At 39.4% G+C, this 26,176-nt stretch overlaps 1 protein-coding gene across 1 annotated transcript in view; it reads left to right on the top strand.

Annotated features, from left to right (window-relative positions):
* The window catches only part of TENM2 (teneurin transmembrane protein 2), a 1,791,425-nt gene that overhangs the window by 706,060 nt on the left and 1,059,189 nt on the right, over positions 1-26,176 (top strand). Inside the window, exon 5 of the mRNA XM_044947351.2 lies at positions 19,979-20,278. Coding sequence (XP_044803286.1) covers positions 20,053-20,278 — 226 coding nt within the window. The 5' untranslated portion in view covers positions 19,979-20,052. The remainder of the gene's footprint in view (positions 1-19,978; positions 20,279-26,176) is intronic.

The following is a 26,176-nucleotide window of genomic DNA, read 5'->3' as shown; positions in this document are numbered from 1 at the left end:
GGAGGGAACATTCCCCTCTCAAAAATCAGAAGCTACCTCTATATTTCAGGCAGTACATCACAGCTGTCTCCCGCAGAGGCTTTTATCCACATGTATGGAAGAGTTTACACTGCTGTAACATTTGATACTATATTAGACAACAGAGAGTAGTAGGCAAATGTGAGAGAATTTCATTTCCTTGAAACTCCAAGTGTTTACAGCATTATGTTTCTGGTGAATGGCAGTGCTAATGGTTGTAAAAATAAAGTGGTATACCTTGAGGGATCATTAGGAAATGCAGGAATGCAAGTACATAATTTTGAGATTGATGCTATTGAGTTTTGTTTTTTTTTCTTTAAATTTGCACATATTTTCTATTGGGCTCTGCATTTTCTAATCCTCTTTCATATTATCTATTGATTTACAACCAAGCTACAATGGTAAGCACAGGCTACAAAGAGTCCTTTTAATAAAGGTTTGGATAAATGAACTCTTAAGCTATTACCTAAATTCTTGCCCCTTACTTCTTGGTAAATATCCTCCTCAGCCAGAATGAATATGAGCTTCTTTCCAGGGGATTGTATTCTTCTGGATCTTGAAACCTGAACTATCAACATTTTTGGACATTGGTAAATGAATTATCATCGATCTCAGACATGCAAATTAAGGAATAGAGACATAAACATGGGAGAAACAGTGATGTAAGAAAAAAATGATTTGATATCATCATTGGTGCTTTTAATATTCAGTGACAAATCTAAATGCCAGAAAAGAATTGGCAAAATAGTAATTAGCAGGAGCAGTCAGGAAAGAACTAAACACATATTATGTAAAAAGGTCAGATTTCCAACTTGTCACAAAAGCAGTTAACTACAAGTCTGTCTTCTGGAGATGCACAGTTTTGGCTTGCAGCCAAAGAAAAAGTATCAATTTCAAATCAGCAACCTTCTAAATACAAGCAATTGCCTCTAGTTACATTGTTTTGGTTAGTACAAAACATTTTTTGATAATGAATGTCTCCTTTGTGTTAATTCAACATTGTTAACAAAATTTCTGGTAAGGAAGTCCTCCTCTGAGAGATACTTGGTGAGGCATGGTGAGTTTCAAGCTAATAACTGGCCAGAATTCCAAACTTCTAGACAGCATATTAAAACAGCAGAGATGTCACTTTACCAACAAAGGCCCGTGTAGTCTGGATAGTCAAAGCTATGGTTTTCACAGTAGTTTTGTATGGATGTGAGAGACGGGCTGTAAGAACACTGAATGCCAAAGAATCGACACTTTCGAACTGTGATACTGGAGAAGATTCTTGAGAGTCCCATGGACAGCAAGGAGATCAAACCAGTCCATCCTAAAGGAAATCAACCCTGAATATTCATTGGAAGGACTGATGCTGAAGCTGAAGCTCTAATACTTTGACCACCTGATGCAAAGAGCTGACTCACTGGAAAAGACCCTGGTGCTGGAAAAGACTGAAGGCAGGAGGAGCAGAGGGTGACAGAGGATGAGATGGTGGGATGGCATCATTGACTCAGTGGACATGAGTTTTAGCAAACTCCAGGAAATAGAATGACAGGGAAGTCGTGTGCTACAGTCCATGGGGTTGCAAAGAGTGGGACATAACTGAGCAACTGAACAACAGCAACCAAACTTCTTGATTTTGTTGGCTCTGTCCTTAGAGCAAGGGTTGAAGTACTGTGGCCTGAGGGTCAAATCCAACTTGCTGGCTGTTTTTGCAAATAAAGTCTTATTGTTACACAAACACACCCATTCATTCAGGTATTTTCCCTGGTGGCTTTTGTGCTACAGTGGCAAAGGGAAGTAGTTGCAATAGATCCTACAATGCGGGGGGAGAGGCGGGGGGATTACCACTTGGATCTTTACAGATATGTTTGTTGATTCTTGACACATGGCCATGTGAAGCCAGAGTTAAGTCACAAAGACAAGCCACTGATCTGACTTCACCTGGTATCTGGAGCCAGCTCCTACTCTTTGAGTACTATTTTAAAAATTTCCAGGCAGTTGGCAATATTTAGGCTTTGTTTTCTACTTAAGGAAGCAGAAGCTACCTTGAAAAAGAATGCTTACGTTGTATTTGTTTGACAAAGCAGGAAGAACTATGTCACAAAATTTATATGAAAATTCTTATGGAAATCCTGCAAATTAACAATAGACATAAGAAATATGTTCAGGGAAGTTAACACTTAAAGAAAAATTGGCTAGGATTTTTCAAAATTTTTTCCCTTTTTTTTTTCTTTAGATTCCTTGATGTAAATACACAGGTATTTAAAACATAGTTGAGAAGGCAATGGCACCCCACTCCAGTATTCTTGCCTGGAAAATCCCATGGACAGAGGAGCCTGGTAGGCTGCAATCCATGGGGTCGCTGAGTCAGACACGACTGAGTGACTTTACTTTCACTTTTCACTTTCATGCATTGGAGAAGGAAATGATAACCTACTCCAGTGTTCTTGCCTGGAGAATCCCAGAGACGACGGAACCTGGTGGGCTGCCGTCTATGGGGTCGCACAGAGTTGGACATGACTGAAGTGACTTAGCAGCATCAGAGGTGGGTTTGATGCCAAAAGCTCAGCTTTTCTTTACACCACTAAATCATACCTTGGAGACAGAGTTTTTGGGTGAAGAAGAAAAGGATAGCTTTATTGCTTTGCCGGGCAGAGGGGAACACAGAGGGCTCATGCCCTCAAAACAACGTGTCTCAACTTGGGGAAAATAGTGACAAGTTTTATAGTAAAAGAGCGTGTGATCAGCTTGTTGCAGGAAAGGGGACCTTTTCCAGGGCCCGAAACTGGGCTCTTTTCTAACACTCGGAAAAGAATTGTCCAAGGAGACATGTGCTGACAAAGCAAGAGATTTTATTGGGAAGGGCACCTGGGTGGAGAGCAGTAGGGTTAGGGAACCCAGGAGAACTGCTCTGCCACGTGGCTCGCAGTCTCAGGTTTATGGTGATGGGATTAGTTTGCGGGTGGTCTTTGGCCAATCATTCTAATTCAGAGTCTTTCCTGGTGGCGCACAAATTGCTCAGCCAAAATGGATGCTAGTGAGAGAGATTCTGGGAAGTGGACAGACAACCGGTGTCTCCTTTCAACCTTTCCCGAACTCTTCCAGTTAGTGGTGGCTTATTAGTTCCGTATTCCTTATCAGGATCTCCTGTCATAAAACAACTCATTCAAATGGTGCCTGGCCAGGGTGAGCAGTTTCAATCAGTGTGCTTCCCCTAACAAGCTCATGGACATTTTTCTGATGGGTTGGTGGTAAGGTAAGTAGGAGTCAACATTTTCAGGTTTAACTAGTCCGAGTTTACATGCTTGTGGGCAGCATACCATAACTTCTCCCACCTGGAGGGGGTTTCAGTGTCTGCAAAAGAGCTCAAAGATAGTGTTCTGTGCATCCTTAGATGGGGAAGCAGGACATTGTCCCATGGCTGCTCTTGACTGTTTCTTTCTGGTCTCACATTCCCTACGTTCCCTAATTAACAATTGCTTGAATCTATCCATTGGAACTCAGGAAAGGTCATGGAGGCTAAATGAAGGCTGCTTTCTATAATCAAAGAAATGGGGAACAGAGAAAAGCCTTGTAACCAGGAGCCCCACCATGCCCTGCATGTTATCAGGTTCTCTGCAATGTATCCAATCCTGGAAGTAGATTCACTGACAGGAGACAAGGTCCCTGCCCTCAAGAAAGAACTTAGATACTGAGAAAATTTCTCTTTGCTTTCATCCCTTTCTGGATTTTGTACCTTAGTATCATATCATGTCATCATTGAAGCTGAGTCTTCATGAATGTTATTTACTTTCTCGTAAGAGTAAAATAGTAATATTGACTCCATGCTCTCACATTATGCAATCAAGTTCATAACAAAAATATGAATGCAGATTGTGCTGTAGGTTCAGTTCAGTCGCTCAGTCCTGTCCAGCTGTTTGCAACCATATGGATTGCAGCACTCTAGGCTTCCCTGTCCATCACCAACTCCTGGAGCTTACTCAAACTCATGTCCATCGAGTCAGTGATGCCATCGAACCACCTCATCCTCTGTCATCTCCTTCTCCTCTTGCATTCAATCTTTCCCAGCATCAGAGTCTTTTCCAATGAGTCAGTTCTTCACATCAGGTGGCCAAAATATTGGAGTTTCAGATTCAGCATTAGTCCTTCCAATGAATATTCAGGACTCATTCTCCTTTAGGATTTGATCTCCTCACAGTCCAAGGGACTCTCAAGAGTCTTCTCTAACACCACAGTTCAAAAGCATTAATTCTTTGACACTCAGCTTTCTTTATAGTCCAAACCTCACATCCATACATGACTACTGGAAAAACTGTAGCTTTGACTAGATAGCTCTGCTTTTTAATATGCTGTCTAGGTTGGTCATAGCTTTTCTTCTAAGGAGCAAGCGTCTTTTAATTTCACGGCTGCAGTCACCATCTGCAATGGTTTTGGAGCCCCCCAAAATAGTTTGTCACTGTTTCCACTGTTTCCCCATCTATTTGTCTCAAATGAAGTGATGGACCGGATGTCATGATAGTTTTTTTGAATGTTGAATTTTAAACCAGCTTTTTCACTCGCCTCTTTCAGTTTCATCAAGAGGCTCTTTAGTTCTTCTTTCCTTTCTGCCATAAGGGTGGTGTCATCTGCGTATGTAAGGTTATTCATATTTCTCCCAGGAAGCTTGATTGCAGTTTGTGGTTGCTTCATCCAGCCCGGCATTTCACATGATGTACTCTGCATAGAAGTTAAATAAGCAGGGGGATAATATACAGCCTTGACGTACTCCTTTCCCAATTTGGAACCAGTCTGTTGTTCCATGTCCGGTTCTAACTGTTGCTTCCTGACCTGCATACAGATATCTCAGGAGGCAGGTAAGGTGGTCTTGTACTCCCATCTCTTTAAGAATTTTCCACATTTTGATGTGCTGTAGACCCGTCCCCCAAATCTTAGTTTTTGCTTGCTCATTCATTTTTTTTTTAATATTCCACATCTGAATGAAATCATACTGTATTTGCCTTTCTTTGTCTGACATTTTTATTTAGCATAATACCCTCAAGACCCATTCCTGTTGTCATAAATGGCAAGCTTTCATCCTTTTTATGTCTGAATAGTTTTCCATTATATGTATGCATTCCACAACTCCTTTATTCACTCCTCTGTTGATGGGCTCTTAGGTTGTTTCCAGTCTTTGCTCTTGTAAATTATGCGCAGATGAACATGAGGGTGCAGATATCTTTTCAGATTAGTGTTTTCATATTCTTTGGATAAATACTCAGAAGTAGCATAACTGAGTTTTGTAATGAAGGCAGAGCTTGGATAACTCTCATTCCTAATCTCTGCATGAACATTTATTGGGTGTGTGGAGTTAGCAAGTCACTTAACCTCCTAGAGTCTCCATTTCCCCACCTCCAAAACATGGGTAAGTATAAGCATGTTTCAGGATGTCAAAATGAGTGACAACTTATATAAGGAGTCGAACTCAAGACGTGGCACTTTGTAGGCATTCATTACATGGAAGCTTGATAATTACTGACTTTTACATTTCATCTAGAAACCTGTGGTCGAACACCCTTCTCTCCTTGTGATAATTTGATGCTGATTTCAGTCTCATGTATCAATACACAGGCACACTCAACAAGACGGGAAGCGGGTGCTCACTGCTTGCCCTCATTAGGTTTGGAGGCTGCAGGCTCCAGGCCTGCTCTGCTGGCTCTCTGAGCTCTGCCTGGCGGGGAGGAGGAGGGGAGGGACCGTCTTTCCAGTTACGGTTACTTAGCCAGTGCCTAAGGTGCAGCCATCTGTTCAGCTCCTGATCTCAGGAGGCAGAGAGGAACACGGGAAGAGAGCAGAGGGGCCCACGTGTGGGGAAGGCGGAGCTGAAGAGCAAAGGCTTCAGTAAACTTCCACATTTCATATTGAAATTTTAGCAGGGGGTGTAGCCAGGCTGACTTTTGTGAATGTTAAACAGCTTGGACTGGAGAGAGGGAAAAAAGGGTGTGGAATTAGACTAAATACCAGTCCGACATAGACTTTTGACTTCTCATTGCTATTCAAGTAAAAAAAGACACAAACACACAAGGTTGGACCATGATCACAAATATTTCGGCTTACAGGGTGCATTTCTGCCCCTCTATGGCTCTAGGTCCTAGGGGCTTCTAGCATGGAGGAATGGCATTGCATTTCACAATTCATCAAATTTATAGACAGCAGATCTGGGGACCTATCTCACCATTTCCTACACAAACGGCTCCAGGGACCCTAACAGATTCTAAAAAGCAGCAACATGTCTCTCTGAAGCTAGAGAGCAAAGTACAATTGTGAATTTGCTTATCCTTTCTTGCTCTGGACATTAACCAGAGTTGGCTTTTTATCCCCAGACATATCAATAGAACAGCACAGGGGAGCAGAAAGCAAATTGCCTTTGACCTCTTATTTACTAGTGCATTAAATTACGAGGGCACCATCTTCCACTTTTGCCGATTTGAAACCAGATTTTCCCTGGTCCGTTCAGAGGTCACAGGGATAGTCAGTCTTGAGATATTTTGGAGTATATCTGTGTTCAGACTTGTTCTTAAATGTTCCTAAGAGGAGAGACTGGAAATCTTCCAGGACACAGTCTGGTTTTCACACTGTGTCCTTTACAGTGCTATCTGGGGGTAGGGAAGGCTGAATGAGTGTGACTCAGACTCCCCCCTCCTCTCTCTTTTATGGATGACTTCTGTATTATATTTCATTTGGTGCTGTAAAGGTTTTAAAATAAAGCACTTTCACAGAGGAGTTCTAGTACAGAGGAAAGGAATCTGTGAATGCACTGTTTTTAGGTTGACTTAGCATTTCTGCTTTTGGTAATAGACAAAATTTGCAGAGGAGTTAAGGATAAAAGGACCGTGCATTACCCATTACATCTTCTTAAACACAGAAGCATGATACCTGCATTATTTAAAAAACAAGTAGACAATCCAATTAACATGTTATCAGGAGGAAGAAAGATATTTTATAGAAGCTTTCAGGTTGAGCTTTTAAAGATACATTTTTAAAAAACAAAAATGTGCTTATATAATGAAATTTTTTACTGGATTTCTAAAATATCTGTGATACCAGCTCATATTAGGAAACAAGCACCGCACGCACTGACCCTTCTCCAAATACCCTTGTGGACAAACTGCTTCCATGATGTATCATAATTTGAAATGAGGAAGAAAATTGGCCAAAGTGATGTGTATTCAGCATTGACAGTGTCCCATATCTGATGGATTTTTGGTTTTCCTTTTACCATACCTCTCAGAGCTCTGCAGTCAATTTATAAGATACAGATATTCAAGCACAATGAAACAACTCCCAGAGTGTGATCAAAGACCATTGATGAGGGTGAGGCAAGTTTAAACAACTGCCTGCAGGATTGGTTGTCACAGAGAAATTGTAGCTCTCCCTTAGACACACGTCAAGTCCACCTATGCATCATTCATTGCACATATTTGCATACCCACACAGGTACAACACACACACACACACACACACACACCCCCCTCAAATGGGCTGTCAGTGATTAACAAGTCAACCCCCTTATGTAGTAGGATAATCTGAAAAGTTAATAGTGAACAGTGTTACAGCTCATAGGATTAGTTAATTAGACAAAGGCTTGCAGGCAAGATCTCTGTAGTCTTTTCTGCTAAAGTGATGGAACCCACTTAGGCAACTGATGAAAAAAGCAGTGTGAACACTCTTCAAGGGAGGAAATGTGGAATGTAACAGAATAAAAGCTCAGCATAGCAGGAACAAGCTGGCAGAGGCAGTTCCATCCATTGATTGCCATTTTTCAGTGCCAGTAAAGGCAGAGGCTTGGGGAAAGATTTATAATTTTGGTTACCATCTTTCCTCCTGCTTCAAGGCAATTTTAATTACTTTTTAAAATCAGTCTCTAAACTTGCATTTTCCCACATGAATGTTTGACCTTCACTTTCAAGGACAGCTAGGCAAAGAGTGCTTGTCCATAGGAAGTAATAAATACATTCTATTAGATAAAGGATGGATAGTTAGCCACATTCAAAGGAAGACTAATATCTTATTATTTTAGAATTTTTTTAAGATGAGAAATATGTTGGCAGATGCTGCTTCTTATCTTATAACTGTCCCATTGTGATCCTTTCCAATGACCACAAAATTGTTTCTTTTTCTTCTGTACCAAAAATCACAAATGTAATGACCTATATTGGCCAAGCAAGGGTTTCAAATAAGTGAAGCAGACAGTCTATAAAATCAAAAGGAGTGATACGATGATACTACTACTATTTTGGAGCATGGTACCCAGTTTAAAAGTCACCTCCCAAATTAAACATTTGTTTTCATAATGGTGTTCGAACCCAGGTTTGCTCGATTGTCTGATTAAATTTTTAAATCAAGCTCTTAGTTATAACCAGAGTCATGTACAATTTCAAGAAGTAATACAGAGACATCTGTGGTACCTTTAGTCTACTTCCACCAACAGCGATATCCTGCACAACTGTAGTCTGATGTCAATGTAGAATTTTGACAGTGAAACAGCCGAGACACAGAACATCACCAATAGCACGGGTTCCTCACACTGACCATTGGCAGCCATAATCGTTTTCCTCATACTTTCATTCCTTCCTTTTTCCTGGTAACCATTAGTCTGTTCTCATTTCTATATATTTTTTTTCATTTGAAGAACAGTATATAAATGGAGCATAAAGTATGTAACCTTTGGAATTGGCTGCTTTCACTTAGCATTATTCTCTAGAGAGTCACCCTGATTTTGTTTATAGTAGTAGCCCATTCCCTTTTATTACAGAGCAGTATTTCCTGTCATGTGTATGCCAGAGTCTTGTTTAACCAGTCACGCATTGAACGTGTATTCAGAATTGACAGAATCCCGAATCAGATGGACATTTGGTTTTTCTGGTGCTGTACCTCTCAGAGGTCTGCAATCAGTTAGTTGTTTCCAGTTTGGGGCTGTTATGCGTAAACATTCTGCTGTAAACCTTGATGTGTAGGCTTCTGTGTGAACACAAGTTTTGTTTCTGTGGAATAAGTGCCCAACCGGGCAGTGACGGGACTGTACGCTACTTCACATTTAGTGTTTTTTAAAACTGCTTGTCCATTTTCCAACGTAGCTGTGTCATTTTATACCTAAGCCAGTGGTGTCTAAGGGGTTTTTCCATATCCTTGTCAGTATTTAGTGTTGTCACTATTTTTTATTTTTTAAATTTTAGTCATTATGGCAAGTCTGTGGTAATACCTCACTGTAGTCTCAATTCCCAGGTGGGTCGGTGGCAAAGAATCCACCTGCCAATGCAGGAGACTCTGGTTCGATCCCTACGTCAGAAAGATCCCTGAAGAAGGAATTGGCAACCCACCCTGGTGTTCTTCCAGGGAAATCCCGTGGACAGAGGAGCCTGGTGGGCTGCAGTTCCTGGGGTTGCAAAAGTGCTGGACATAGCTTAGTGACTAAACAGCAATGGCTAATGATGTCAAACATCTTTCAAATAAATTGGTGAAATGTCACTTTGTCTTTTTGTCTATTTTCTAATCAGATTTTTTTTAAGTTGAATTTTGAGAAATGTTTTCTTTATTTTTATATATGTCCTTTATCAGCTATATGGTTTGCAAATAGCTGCCTTCAGTCTGTAGATGTTCCTTTCAGCCTCTTATCAGGGTCTTTTTATAGAGCAGAAGTGTTTAATTTTAATGAAGTTCAATGTATTAATGTTTTATTTTATGGATTATGCATTCAGTATCAAGTCTAAAGGTTTTTCTCCTTTTTATTCTAAAGGTTTTATAGTTGTTTTCTAAAACTTTTTATAAAAGTTTTGTACTTTATATCAATAAATACATTTTAAGTTAATTTTTGAATAATCTAAGCCAATATCTTTTCTTTTTTTTTTCTTTTTTGGGAACTTATGGATGTCTACCCATTCTAAAACCATTTCTTGAAACTGTTATCCATTGAATTACTTTTGCATTAGTAAAAATTCTATTGGCCATGATTTTTGTGTCTGTCTTTGGGTTATTTATTTTATTCTCTTCAATTCACATTTATGTGTCTGTTCGCTATGCTAATACCACAAAGTACTGTTACTGTAGCTATATAGAAGTCTTGAAATTGGGTAGGATGATTTCTTCCACTTCTTTTTGAAAATTGTTTTAGCTATTTCAGTTCCTCCCCCTTTCTATACAAACTTTAGAATAATCTCATCTATGTCTGTAAAATTTTTTGCTGGAATTTTACATGAATTTCAATGTATATCTCAGTCTAGAGAAAATTAGTATTTTTTCCTATAATGATTCTTCCAAATCATGAACACAACATGTCTCTTCATTTAGTTAGAATTAATTTCTTTCATCAAAAAGGTGTTTACTTTTCAGTTTACCATTTCTGTACACATTTTGTCAGATTTACATCTAAGTATTTTTCTTTTTTTTTGTAAATTATAGATAGCATTGTACTTTGAATTTTGGTATCCGTGTATTTATTGCTAGTATATTGAAATTCAGTTGATTTTTACATGTTTTATCTTGTATTCTATAATCTTCCTGAACTCACTTATTTTCCATAAGTTTTTTAGGATTCTCTTCATATAAAACCATGTTCTCTATGAAGAGGCACAGTTTTGTGTTGCCTTCCTGCTTAGTATGCTTTTTTTTTTTTTTTTTTGCCATGCTGTGTGTCTTGTGGGGCCAGGGATTGAACCCAGGCCCTGGGCAGTGAGAATGCAGAGTCCTAAACACTGGCCCACCAGGGAATCCCCTCTGTATGCATATTATTTCCCTTTCTTGTGTTATTGTATGGAATAGAATTTCTAGCAATGTGTTGAGTAATGTGATGGGAGCAGACATCCATGCCTCATTCCTGTCCTTGGGGACAAGTGTTTAGTCTATCGCCATTAAATATAATCTTCAGTTCAGTCAGTCGCTCAGTCATGTCCGACTCTTTGTGACCCCATGAATTGCAGCACGCCAGGCCTCCCTGTCCATCACCAACTCCCGGAGTTCACCCAGACTCACGTCCATCAAGTCAGTGATGCCATCCAGCCATCTCATCCTCTGTCGTCCCCTTCTCCTCCTGACCCCAATCCCTCCCAGCATCAGGGTCTTTTCCAATGAGTCAACTCTTCACATGAGGTGGCCAAAGTATTGGAGTTTCAGCTTTAGCATCATTCCTTCCAAAGAAATCCCAGGGCTGATCTCCTTCAGAATGGACTGGTTGGATCTCCTTGCAGTCCAAGGGACTCTCAAGAGTCTTCTCCAACACCACAGTTCAAAAGCATCAGTTCTTCGGCGCTCAGCCTTCTTCACAGTCCCACTCTCACATCCATACATGACCACAGGAAAAACCATAGCCTTGACTAGACGGACCTTTGTTGGCAAAGTAATGTCTCTGCTTTTGAATATGCCATCCAGGTTGGTCATAACTTTCCTTCCAAGGAGTAAGCATCTTTTAATTTCATGGCTGCAATCACCATCTGCAGTGATTTTGGAGCCTGGGAAAATAAAGTCTGACACTGTTTCCACTGTTTCCCCATCTATTTCCCATGAAATGATGGGACCAGATGCCATGATCTTCGTTTTCTGAATGTTGAGTTTTAAGCCAATTTTTTCACTCTCCTCTTTCACTTTCATCAAGAGGCTTTTGAGTTCCTCTTCACTTTCTGCCATAAGGGTGGTGTCGTCTGCATATCTGAGGTTATTGATATTTCTCCCAGCAATCTTGATTCCAGCTTGTGCTTCTTCCAGCCCAGCATTTCTCATGATGTACTCTGCATATAAGTTAAATAAGCAGGGTGACAATATACAGCCTTGACGTACTCCTTTTCCTATTTGGAACCAGTCTGTTGTTCCATGTCCAGTTCTAACTGTTGCTTCCTGACCTGCATACAGATTTCTCAAGAGGCAGGTCAGGTGGTTTGGTTATAGGTTTTTTGTTGATTCTCTTGATCAAGTTGAGGAAGTTCCCTCTACCGTTTGTGTTTGAGTTTTTATCATGAGCAGATGTGGATTTTTGCCAGATACCTTTTGTACTTTCAGTAATTTTTCTTCTTTGTTTCTTTAATGTGGTGGCTACACTGATGTTTTAAAATATTGAACCATCCTTGCATCCCCAGAGTAAACCCTATGTGGTCACATGTATAATTATTTTTATATACTGTTGACTTATATTTGCTAAGATGAGAATTTATGTATCTATATTCATGGGAAATATTAGTCTTTAGTTTTGGAGGGGTTTTTGTTTGTTTGTTTTTGGTACTTGTTATGTTTAGTAGTTTCATAAAATGAATTGTAAAGTGCTCCCTATTCTATTTTCTGGGAGAGATTTTGTAGAATTGATGTTAATTCTCCTTGAAACATTTGATGGAATTATCCAATGTAATCATCTGGGCATGAGATTTTTATGTGAGTTTTAAAATTACAAATTAAATTTCTATATTTGTCACAAAATTAGTCAAATGATCTAATATTTCATTTTAGGGGAATTGTCATAGTCTTAGAATTGATTTGTTGGTCCATTTCATCTTTGTTGTCAAATTTATTCTTGTAAATTTCTTTTAAATGCTCCCTAAGAATCTTGTTTACGCCATCAAGGCATCTAGTGGTATCTCATGTGTCTTGTTTCTTTGTCACTCTTCCAGAGTTTGTCAATTTTATTGACTTTTTTCCCCAAAGAAGCAGCCAGTTTCATTGCTTTCTGTGTTGTTTTTATGTGTACTGCTGCTGCTGCTAAGTCACTTCATTCGTGTCCAACTCTGTGCGACCCCATAGACAGAAGCCCACCAGGCTCCCCCATCCCTGGGATTCTCCAGGCAAGAACACTGGAGTGGGTTGCCATTTCCTTCTCCAGTGCGTGACAGTGAAAAGTGAAAGGGAAGTCGCTCAGTCGTGTCCGACTCTTAGCGACCCCATGGACTGCAGCCTACCAGGCTCCTCTGTCCATGGGATTTTCCAGGCAAGAGTACTGGAGTGGGGTGCCATACAGTTTAATTTAATTTGGTTCTTTATTAATCTCTTCCTTCTCACTTTTAGTTTTAGTATTTCCTTCTTTTACTAGAATCTGGAGGCTTTGATTATTGATTTGAGAATTTTCCTGTTTTCCAATGAATGTGTTCAGTTTGTAAATTTCTCTCTCAGCAGAGTTTTTGTAGTTTCTTACAAATTCTGATATATTTCCTTTTTCCTTTACTTTAATGTATATTTTGATTTTGTATGATCTTTTGTCCATGTATTATTTAGAAAATTGTTGTTTAGTTTTTAAGTGTTTAGATATTTTCTTCTCATCTATTACTGATGTAGTTTGAGTCCATTGTGGTAAGAGAACATACTATGTATGACTTTAGTTTGAGATTTGTTTTACAATCCAGGCTATGTTACTTGGGTACTTAAGGATGTGACGATCTGCTGTTGTTCGGAGGAACAGTCTGTAAGTGTTAAATAGGGCTTGTTGGTTGATGGTGTTTTGGGATTCTTCTGTATCTGTCTTGATTTTCTAGTTGTTGAATTCTGGTATTTAAAGGTCCTACTCTGTTTATGGATTTATATATTTTTCTTTTCAATTCTGTTACTTTTTGCTTAATATACTTTGCAGTTTTGTTTGTTTGTTTGTTTGTTGTTTTGTACATATATATTTAGAATTGCAACTTCTTGGAAGATTGGTCCTTTTATCATTATATAATGCCCCTCTCTATCTCTGATAATTTTCTTTGCCTATGAAGTAGACTTTATCTAATATAAATAGTCACTGCTGCATTCTTTTTGTTAATGTTAACTTTATATCTCTTTTTTCTTCGTTTTATTTTCAACATGCCTGCAATGTTATATTTAAATTTACTTACTTGTTGACAATATGAAGTGGGTTGTATTTTCTAATTCGTTCTGAAGATCTCTATTTTTTAATTTGTGTATTTAGATCACTTACATTTAATATAATTATTGTTATTTTAGGGCTTAATTATGCCATTTTACTCTTTGTTTTCTATTCATGCTCTTGTTCTATTTTTCATTTTTCACTTTTCTTCTTCCTACTTTTCTGTGGTTTATTGAACATTTTTTTTGAACTCCATGTTCAAAAACTACAGTGTTTTTGAGTGCATCCTTTTGTATAGTCTTTTTAGCTGTTACATTATACCTACATGTCTTATCCCAGTTTACTGCTTTCATCACTTTACCAGTTATATTGTGGAAACCCTACCTCCCTTTATATATTTTTACCCTTCTCATTTATAATATCATTTCTTAAATATGACCTCTACATATTTAAAACCTCATCAGACAATTTTATAATTTTTACTTCAACCATTAAAAGTAATTTGGAAAACTCAAAAGGAGGGAGTCTTTGGTCTTTATTAATATTTTCACTAAGCATATATATTCTTTCTTTTTTTTTTTTCATTATTTCCAAGATTTTTTCCCCCCTTCTGTTTTAGAGGAATACTTCTTTCAACATTAATTCAGAATAGGTCTGCTGGTCATAATGTTGCTTAGTTTTCATCCATCTGAGAATGTCATGTCTTCTCCTTCATTCTAGAAGGATATTTTCACTTGATCTAGATTTCTGGGTTGAAATTTCTTTTCTCTCAGCATTTGAAAAATGTTTTGCCATTTCCATCTTGCTTCCATGGTCTGAGAAAAAAATCTACTTTCATTCAAATTGCTTTCCCCTAAAGGTAAGGTATCGCTTTTCCTCACTGCCTTCTAGATTTTCTTTGTCTTAAGTTTTCAGAAGTTTAGCTGTGATAATGTCTTAAAGTAAATGCATTTGACTTTACCCTTTTCGGGGTTTGTTCAGCATCTTGAATGTTTACAAATTTGGATGTATTCAGCTACTGTTTTAGCACTTTCTCGGCCCCTCTTTCATATTCTTTTCCTCGGTGACTCTGATAACATAAGCATTAAGTATTTTGTTCTAATTCTGTAGGTAGGTCCCTAAGGCTCTGTTCATTTTTTCTTCTTTAGTTTGTTTTTTAATCAACTGTATAGAGTGGGTAATTTCCATTGTTCAGTTTTCAAGTTCCTTCATCCTTTCTTCTATCTCTTTATTCTTCTCTTGAGTCCATCTATTAATTTTTTTTTGGCTATTTTAATTTTCACTTCTAAAATTTCTATTGGAGTCTCCTTTGTATCTTCTATTTGTTTGCTGAGACCTTTTTTTTTTTAATTTGTTTAAAGTGTGCTTTAAATTACTGTTGAAGCATTTTATGATGGCTGTTTTTAAATCTATATCAAATAATTCTAACATCTTTCTCCTCTCAATGTTGGTATCTATAGATTAAACCTTCTTCATTCCGTTTGAAAATTTTCTAACTCTTGGTGGTATAGGTTTTGTTTTGTTTTGTTTTCTGAAATCTGGACATTTGAGGTATTGTGTTATGAGAGTCTATGTCTTATTTAAACCTTCTATTATAGTTGGTTTCCTCTGACGCTGCTCTGTAAGATGAGGGATCCTACCTCATCATTGCTACTTTTGCCTAAAAGTCCAGGTTTTTCACTCAGTCTTTGCTGGCACTTTAGGGCAGAGAGTTCCTTGTTAGGAACTGGGAGAGGAGGAGAGCTGGGAGTTCTGGTCCGCCACTAGACCTCCACTGATAGTTCCCTGGTGGTAGGGTTAAGAGTGCTCCATGACTCCTCCCCACATGATATCTGCTAGCACCAATAGCCCACAACAATAGGCAGAAGGACTCATTACCACTGGGAAATAATGAACGTCCTGAGTCTCCACTAGTCCTCCTCTTATACCACCCTAGCAAAGAAGAGTGACACCTTATAACCACCCAGTGAAGGTGGAAGACCAGGCTGGCACCCTCTGAGGAGAAGATGACCTCATTACTTCCTGGAAGGCATGAAAGTCCTATCTGCCTTCTTAACCTTCTGTGAACCACTGTTTGGGGCTGGGGTGGCTTGTTGCTTCCTCAGAAACATGGAAATCTAGGCTCCACACTTGGCTTTTGCTGGTGAAGGTGGGAGCGGGGGCTACTGCATTTCCTATGGTATTTGGCTAGGGTGAGATGATTAACATCTAAATGTTTCCCCTCTTGTTAGGCTGCCCCCTTCAAAGTCCTCTGGCTAGAGGCAGCAGACTTTTGTTGGAATTTTTATTGTCTGAGTCTGTTGCTGTTTCTGGGTTGACAATATCTTTAGCTCCAAGAATGAAATATATAGGGCAAAAAGAAATTTCAGAAACTCACCACAGTTTTGTTCCTTAGGTCCTGAGGGCACTAGTAAGTCTGTCTCTTATTCCTACTTTTCAGATTCTTCCTACTGTTATTTTATATATATAATGTATAGGGTCTTCAGCTATACCTAGTGGGGGAAAAAAATTGTAAAAGTACACTTATTCAATCGTTTTGGAAGTGGGAATTTCTAGACTGCGTAATTTTCCATAATAAGCTCAGGACCCAGATTTTAATATAAATTCTGCTGGTTTGTCTCTTTTTTTATTGGAAATTAATTTTTAAATAACAAGCGGGATAAATACAAAATGTCTAGAGTCCAACAGCCTGTATACTCTGCTCAGTTTTCTAAGAAATTAGCTTTCCTTGGCTAAAATTTGTCATTTTCTTACCTCATTTTATATAAATGTCTATCAGTTATCTGGAGGTGACATTGCTGACAAACTCAACTATCAAGGGACTAGGCAAGAAAGAAATTTAGCAGGAAGAGATCACTAGGCAACCAAATTAGACGTCAAAATGTCCAAACATTAAATTTCTTGTACTTTATAAATAGGTAATAAGCCTTTAGGCTCCCACTTAGAGCGTGATTTTTAAAAATATGTGTAAAATAAAATCACATACATGTAGACGTAGAAAGTCAGCCCAATTTCCAAAGCATAATGCAAATGAGAGGAGATAGGATTTCATGAGTTAGGAACACTGAAAACATTAAAAAGTAAAAACTCACAGTGAAGCAGAGGAGAGAAAAATGATAAAATACATTCAAAACAGCCAACCCTTCTCCCCCAGAACACTTGTAGCTCCTCAGTGTTAGAGCACACAATCTTATATATCCTTGTGTGGGTGTTCAGTGGGGTCAGACTCTCTGCAGCTTCATAGACTCTAGCTATGTATGATTTTTCCAGTAGGCATGTATGGATGTGCGAATTGGACTATAAAGAAAGCTAAGCGCCAAAGAATTGATACTTTTGAAACTGTGGTGTTGGAGAAGACTCTTGAGAGTCCCTTGGACTGCAAGGAGATCCAACCTGTCCATCCTAAAGGAGATCAGTCCTGAATATTCATTGGAAGGACTGATGCTGAAGCTGAAACTCCAATACTTTGACCACCTAATGAGAAGAACTGAGTCCTCTGAAAAGACCCTGATACTGGGAAAGATACAAGGCAGGAGGAGAAGGGGACAACAGAGGATGAGATGGTTGAATGGCATCACTGACTCAATGGACATGAGTTTGAGTAAGGTCCGGGAATTGGTAATGGACAAGGAGGCCTGGCATGCTGCAGTCCATGGGGTCACAAAGAGTCGGACACAACTGAGCAACTGAACTGAGACTGCAGCCCTCCAGGCTCCTCTGCCCGTGGAATTTTCCAGGCAAGAATACTAGAAGGTGATGCCATTCCCTTCTCTGGGGGATCTTCCCCACCCAGGGATCAAACTTGCATCTTGTCTCCTGCATTGGCAAGTAGATTTTTTTAGCATTAGCACAACCTACATCCTTAGTGGCTTCCCCGGTAGCTCAGACAGTAAAGTGTCTGCCTACAATGAGAGAGACCCGGGTTTGATCCCTGGGTTGGGAAGATCCCCTGAAGAAGGAAATGGCAACCCACCCCAGTATTCTTGCCTGGAAGGTCCCATGAACTGAGGATCCTGGTGGGCTACAGTCCATGGGGTGGCAAACAGTCCGACATGACTGAGCAACTTCACTTTCACTTTCACATCCTTGGTAGGCACTAAAAGTCTTTCCTTATCTGTATGTAGTTCAAGTATTGATATTTATAATTAGAAGTTTGAGTTTCAGGGATTCATATGATCATCTCTGTCTTATGCAAATTTGTAGCTACTTAGCTTAGACAAAAAATTATTTTTAATCATTCAGAGGAAGAAAAAACTACTTCTTAGCCCTTACCATGTGTTAGGCAGTATATTGAGAGCTTTCCCATAGTGTCCCATCTAATTTTTATAAATACTCTCATCTGTAAATACGTATTTTCTATTTTCAGTGGTTGAGAACCTGAATTTCACAAGGGCTCTGGCTAGTCAGTGGTCACGATGAGATTGATATCCAACAAGAGTACAATAGCCATGCTCTTAACCAGCCTATACTATGGATTCTAAAATGTTAAGATCACATGTTGGGTGTTAAGGGAGAAGTTTTTGGACATCTAGAAATTGCACTAATGTTAAGACACTTTAATCTTTGGTGCAACCCCCAAAACTTCCATGCTGACGTTGATCATCTTTGCTCCCTAAGCAGGTCCTGGAGTCTTGACTGGTGACTCTCAAAGATGCTTCTCAGCTTCTTAAGTCAGAGACTGTAGGTTCCAGGAAACTGAGAATTAATTTTTTATAAGTGACTGTAGCAAGAGCTCGACTCTGCTTGATGTTTACCACAGATATGCCCTCTTTTTATTGCCAGTTGTCAAACAAAGGTATTCATGATTACAGGCAATATTTGATACTATACACAAATAGTCTTAATTAGGAGGGTTTCTGACATCCAGAAGGACCTCTTGGTATGAAAGGACAAGGAAGAGATAACTTGGCTTCTGCTTTCTTGGGGCTGATGCCTTCCACATTGCTGCACATTTAGGCTAGTCCCTTGGTATACACAAGCATCTCATTGCAGTGTGGTAAATAACCAAAGAAGAGCAGAGGGGCTCCAAACTATAGACCTGCTCCCCAAGTACATTCGGACATATTGAGGAGACAGTGAGCATCAGAAGCCTGGATAAAAATCATTACACTGGCTTGGGTTGTATTTGCCATTTTAATTAAATTTGTGTTTTTCCATTCTGTCTAGGCCCTGGCCCTGTGGTCCAGGCTATTTTGCATGGCCGATGAAATCAATAAGAGCCTATCATTTGGAACTTGGAGGCATCTAAGCGTTTTGATCTTATTTGCTCGGCAGAAGGCTAGAGTTTTCTGAGTGATGTTTGTCTATATTCCTAGGTCCCGGGTGTCAAGCTGGGGGGCTCCCTGGTTTCCAGATCATATGTTGGAGAGGCTTCTTTCCATCAACTTACCTGTTGCATTCAGTCCTCTTCCCCATTTTTCTTTTCCACAGTGGATATCCCAACTGTGAAAAGGACGCTAGGGTGGGCTTAGGTTGATAGCCATGTGGCTGTGCCAGTTGGACCTCTGTGAGCAAGATGTCCTGTTGGCAGGTGACCAGGGAAAAGACCAGGTGTGTCCAAGAATCAGATTTGCCAAGAAGATAAACCAGATGAGGAGTTTACTGAAGGCTCATTAAATAAATCAGAGGAAGACTGCTTGTCAAGAATGCCTTATATTGTTATTCTCCATACCCAGCCAGGCAAGTTTTATGTCGGTCCAGTGTGACCTGGTACCATTAAAAGCATTATCAGCATATATTTATGCCTTTTACATCTTTATTTTATTTGTATTTATTTAATTTTGGTGTTTTTTCCCCCAGTCCTTCAGCAGGAAAAAGAGAAAGCAATTCAAGTCAGATAAAATCAGTTTTTCTCTGAACCACTTCATAGTAAGATCTTTCATTAGAGTGACAGACTTACCATGTCGTCTTCACACATATAGAAAATCAAAATATGAGTTATTTTGCTACTATTTTCCCCTAAAATCTATTTAGCTAAATAACATGGGAATTAATTTACTGCGTCAAATGATTCTATTTAGGCTGATTGTTTAAGTATACATTAAGCGTGTGCAGAAGAGATGATGCAGCACCGACCAAATTTGCCTTTGTGCATTTTGATCCAAGTCGAAGCATGAATCAGAACAGAAGGCAGTAATTCTTAGAATCATAGTCTGAGTTTTTCTCCTGTGATGTTTTTAGGTGGCCAAGTGACAAGTGCCCAAACCCCAGCCTGACTTTTCAGAAAGCATCAGCCTTCTGCCAGACCTGGGATAATGGATGTCAAAGACCGGCGACACCGCTCTCTGACCAGGGGACGGTGTGGCAAGGAGTGTCGCTACACGAGCTCCTCCCTGGACAGTGAAGACTGTCGTGTGCCCACCCAGAAGTCCTACAGCTCCAGCGAGACTCTGAAGGCCTATGATCATGACAGCAGGATGCACTATGGAAACCGAGTCACAGACCTCGTTCACCGGGAGTCAGACGAGTTCCCAAGACAAGGTAGGTGGAGCTGACCACACTGAAGGTCTGAGCTGTCTTACTGGCTTGCACTGTTGCACATCGATGACTGAGGTTGGTGGAAACAAGGAGCAAAGCAGGTCTGCATCAAGTCTCCATTCAAGTTTAGTTTAAGAGAACAATCTTCTTGTCAACCCATGTCAGATTCCTATGGGGATCACAGAAGGGCCTCTTCTGTCCTAGACACTTCAATTCTTTGACAGTTTGTTGGTTACTTTTGGAGACACACCAGGGTAGGTTTTGATCAGATGTAACAGAGAGCAGACCCTTGGCTCCATGAGGGATAGCCCTGTGACCATGATGGATCGCAGTCCCAAGGAACATGGAATTATCTGTGATTTTTAAACTATTCTCCTTGAAACCGAGACACAAGCCTCTAAGAGTTCAGATTTCTCCTGCTTCTCACATTGAGCTTCTCGGTTATATTCTCTTTGAACAAATCATATAATGATAAAAACATATTTGAATCTCTCTCCACTCCCCTCCCATATAATAATTCATTTCTCTCTGCCCCCGCCCAAAACATGTGGTGTTAATTCTGAGTTACACATGTTTTTAATGTTTTGAAGTATAGGTCAATTCCAATTCCACTGGTATAATTCCCACACCTGCTTTCGCCTAAACATAATTTTCTTATGCAATTTTGATTTCTTTGGGGAGGAGAATGTTTTCATCCTAAGCACTGACAGTTGGCATTCTCTTCTTAGTCACTATCCATGGGAAATTTTGTTATCACTTGTGATGAGTTGCTGTAAATGTGTGAATGCCTGGACTCAGGCACAGTGTTGAAAGGCAGTGTGTCCAAGTTGACTGGCTGGCTCCAGGTCTTATGCTTTGTGTACCAGCCTCACCCTATATGTGATTTACATAAAGTCTTAGCAAAATTACCAGTGTACACGCAAAACGGCAGTGAATACACCAGGAAGGGGCGCTCTGCAGTGCCAAGGGTCAAGGTTCCGGCTGCTGGTCTACTGCATCATGTGTTAATACTGATTGTATAGTTCTTATTCTATGTCCCTGTCAGTAAATGTTGCAACTAATTTAATTCTTCATTAGATACCCTAGCTTGTGTCTTGTTCCTTTCAGGCTGCTATAACAAAATACTGGGAACTGGTGGCTTATAAATAACAGAAATTTAGTTTGCATAGTTCTGGAAGCAGGGAAGGTTAAGGTCAAGTCCTAGCAGATTTGAGTGTTGCTGAGAGGTGTCTTCCTGGCCCATAGATGGCCATCTTGTTCTGTGTCCTCATACAGCTGGGAGGGCAAGGAAACTCTCTGGGGCCTCTTTTATAAGGGCACTAAACCTATTTATGAGGGTTCCACCCTTGTAATTCATTTACCTCCCAAAAGCCCCACCTCCAAATACCATTGAGGGTTAGTTTTCATATAAAAATTTTGGAGAGTCACAAACATGCAGTCTGTAGAAGCTTCAAATTCCATCCCTGGTTTCTTAGTTTCCTTAGCTTAGCTTACTTCGTCTTTTGTTTATTTCTTAGAAAGCACTACTTATATGTAATATATATGTATATCTCCTATAATCCAGTGATTGTTCTAAAAAAACATGTTCTCAAATGCTCCTCCATTAGCCTAGCTTCACCTTTTATATTTACTAAAACATGCCACAAAATCAGCGGAGAAACAGTTAAAATTTTATCTCTACTGCCTTTGTAGACCCTTGAAGAATGCACTTGTTATTTAATCTTCACTCTTATTTTCTGAGTTAACTGCATGTAAATGAAACACATTGCAAACAAGGGGAGGAGGGTTGCTTGAAAATTGCTCTGTATCAGATGTCTTTGATCTGTGAGTAACTTCAACAAGTGTTTTACTTTGTTAAGTTCTCACCTGACCCCAAAGTGCATGTAGTGGAAATTAGAAGAAAAAAAAAAACCTGAGGAATCACAGCTTAATTAAAGGAAGGCTTAACTCCAATTTGAAAACTGAGGATACCTGCCTGTTGCTTCCAGGGGTGTCTCTCATACAAGACTGAGATATTTTGAAAGGTGATGCACATTCAACAAGGTTGACAGCCTTTCGTTTTCTGTTGTGTTTTCTGTTTCCTTTATGATATTATTGCATATGTTTTTGTTTCTCATGATTCTGGGCTAAAATGTGGCCTCTCCTTCCTAAGTCTCATTAAAGGTGCATCCTGGCTTCTGATCATTGTGCACTGAACTGTAGATCCCAGATTATTGTTGAACTGTGGATTTGCCTGTCACCTTTTCCCTTATTAATATTTACATAAAATGAAACCAAGTGCTTGGGATTTTATTTTCAAATATACCTTTATTCTTCCTGTTTAATCTTGTTCCTCTCCACTGATAATAATGAAAGTCGCTTGGCCATATCAAACCCTTCGCTTTGCAATTAACAATTCACACATGCCTTGTGTTGTTATTGAGCCCATATTTGTTTGTGTAATGTGTTTGCATGAATTAAAAACTGTGCAGGCCAAAAGTAGAAATGAAAAGGCATTGGAAGTATTTGCATATGCAAGTGCAATTCCTTCTGAAGACATCTATGAATTTATGCATGAAAATGTAGTCAGTCTGAGTGGATCTACTTTGATGGGTTCTAAAATTGAACTCTGCAGGAAGTAAATAAGCACATATTTAAGGAGAGGAGGAACAGGAGATACAATCTGGCAAGCAGCATTTTCAGTGTGAAACTTAGCCACTCCAGAGAGGGTTAAAACAAATTTTACACTCAGTAATAACAATAATTTTTTTTAAATGTCATGCATTTCCCATTTTATTTTCTTATTCATGAAATCAAAGAGGAGGATCATCTCAGCACTTATTAGCCTAGAGGTACATTAGCAAGGATCAGAGCGGGATCATCTCCTACGGTATTCTTATTTAAAACCCAAGACAGCGATCATAAAACAAACACGCTTCTCACTTGCAAGCAAGTTTGGCAAACACAGTCGGATGACTCTCCAGATGCTCAGAGGGGAAAAGACTTGCCAGCTAGTAGAAGTGATTAGGGGCTGGGGTCAGACCTTGTCCGGTTTCCCCAGCTGGCCAGCAGCAAGCATCAGATGTGAGAACCTGCCAGGTCCCAGCAGGAAAGATGGGCCACAAGTTCCCCTGAGAGGCTTATGGAAATGCCTGTCAAAGTAAAACTCCTTTGCTTGCTTTCAACACAGAATCCTCCTCCTGCCTCCTCCTCCTGTGGGTCTCTCCTAAGAAGAGACAATGCAAATTACCTGTCTGGCTTCTATTATGTTGGATTCTCCTGGTGTGGAGGGAGAAAATGACTGACCTTAGGTCTGTGGCCGCTGGAGTAATTAGTAAATGACTAATCCTGCACTAAATAGCATCCTAGTGGTCTGAAAGTTAATGCACCCGACAAAAGTGACCGGTGGTCCGATCCCTGGGCAAACCCAGTCCCTGCCTGATCTGTGAAATAGATGCCACTTTGAATAATACAGGTCAGCCAAGTGCTCAGCCCGGTTGTATCAGCTTGTCATTTTGGACCCTGAAGTTAGGGTGTAGAGCAGTGTGATACACAAGACATCCTCCTGGGGCTTAAGAGCCTCAAGTTAGATGTGAACTCCGCTTTTGCATATTTATGTACTTCTGGCTCTGGTCTAATACTGTGCTTCACCTGGATTATTATAGAGTCTTCAGATACACTGAATAACAACAACAATAATCACCAAAGAGTAATGGCTAACAGTCATGGAGACTTTCTTCATCAGGTGCCCATCTAAGCACTTTACTTGTAGTAACTCAGTTAATATCCACGGTAATATTGTAAAGTGGGTACTATTATTAGTCCGTTTTTTTCTGGATTAAGAAAGCAAGGCATGGGGAGATTAAAGAAATCATCCAAGGTCACAAACATAGGAAGAACTAGAGACAGGTTTCCCATACAGGAAGTTGGATTCAAGAGCTATGTTTTAAACCAATGCGTTTGAGTACTTCTCAAATAAATAAGTAAACCAATGAAAACCAGACATTCAGCCTCAGTCAAAGGCTGTGAAATTCAATGTCTAAACCTTTTAGGTGTCAACACACCTATGAGGCTTTCTCAGTATAGGAACTGTAATCACTAAGGTCGATGGAACCTAGAATGAGCTCCACCACCACCAGCACTGCTGATCTAGATTCCTGTTCTCGCCCACTCCCCTCCATGTTCACAACCATCCCAGACTCCTTGGAAACCTTCCTTCCTACAAGACCTTCCCACCACCCACTCCTGAAGGAAAAAGTTTCCAGGGTCAATATGATTGCCAGGCTAGTCAGCACTGATTCTCTGCCCTCCCCGAGGTCATCACTTTTATGCAGCACCTCTCATTCTGGAACACTAACCAAGCAAGGAGTCCCTCTCTAAATACTATTTCTTAGGCAAACAGAGTTTCTGGGCTATAGTCAAGGCCCAGTGTACCAGAGAGTTCCACCAGGCTGCTCATCCCTCAAACAGCCCTCCTCTCCAGTTAGTGGTACAAGCCTCTTGAGAGGTGGCCGAGATTAAATTCTTTCTCTGTACTTCAGGCTGTCTGTTTGGGTCAAGGTTGAAGAATGAATTGGGGGAAGATTGGAGTTTTGAAAAATTGCTTGTATCACTTCTCTCCATCAGATCTAGCATAGAAATAACTTCACTAACCATTTAAAAATACATCAACACATACACATATGTATTTGACACTGGGTTTGATTTTGGCATGTCGTAAACCAGTTTTCCCTCTTATGATCTTTAAAATAATTTGGGCAATACATTTTTGCTCTGTGTAATTTGACATAGCATAACTTTAACATGTGCTAATGATCTAAAAACTCACAAACCAATAAACTCAAGTGGTTACCTGTATCAATTAATGTATATTATAATTATTGAAGTATATTGAGAATGTATGAGTATTTCTGTTTATACCATTGTCTTAATATAGTTACTTATCCACTGTACCCAAAGCACCATTTAGGTTCTATTTTGAAAACCCTAGGCTTTTAATTTACCTATGATGATAAACTTTTACATTTTAGAAGTATTCAAAAGTTTGGTTGATAAATATCTGGAAGACTTGATCAGTAGCTTAAGGAGATTGCATTCCATTTTTTCTTCTACCCCTAGGCAGGACTTCTTTTTCATACTTCAACTGAGAATAATATTTTATCAATACTTCTTACTGTCGTGTTGTTGCTTTAAAAAAAAAATTTAAAAAAAAAGAGAATTTATAACATTTCAGTGGATAATGATATGTTATCTTCTTGCTGGCTAACTCAAATGCTTGTTGCTTCATCTGAAAGGCATATGGGAGAGTAGTGGCAGACCCAGAGTTAAACTGTGTCTAAATCTCAGTATCGATGTCTTTGAGCAGTGTGACCTTGATCACGTTCGAGAATGTAGACTAAGTCTTATTTTCTGTTCTTATAAACGTTTCCACAATATGATTATTGGGACCCTTTCTTTTGACAATGCATTTATCATGCTGTGGATGTTATCTTTCTGTTAATAAGTGCTGAATACATGCTAACAGTTATAATTACTATCATTTTAATTTTATAGCAAGCAAAAGTGGTGATCGTCCTCTTTCTACCCTTACAATATTGTGTGCAACACAAATCTCCTTTTCCCCTTTCTTAGGTTTGTTTCCTGTGACTTGCAATAGTTCTGGCTCCTCGAAGCCAGAAATCCTCTTCCAGCTGTTGGACTCCCCACACACCATACCTTTTGCTCCCAAAGATGAGCATAACTCATAGATTATTTCCCTATTTTTAGAAAGGAATGAAAGATACAATCTAACAAATGCCAGCTGATGCCAACACACTGTAGAGTTGCTAGTCAGACAATTTTACAAGTAAAGAAAAAAACAGAAAAATGCTCGAAGATAGTGGCATTGGATGCAATATTTTAACAGATGTGCCTTTTATAGCA

The sequence above is a fragment of the Bubalus bubalis genome, chromosome 9, assembly GCF_019923935.1.
Source record: "Bubalus bubalis isolate 160015118507 breed Murrah chromosome 9, NDDB_SH_1, whole genome shotgun sequence".
Lineage (NCBI taxonomy): Eukaryota > Metazoa > Chordata > Mammalia > Artiodactyla > Bovidae > Bubalus > Bubalus bubalis.
This window is presented reverse-complemented; position numbering and strand designations above follow the sequence as displayed.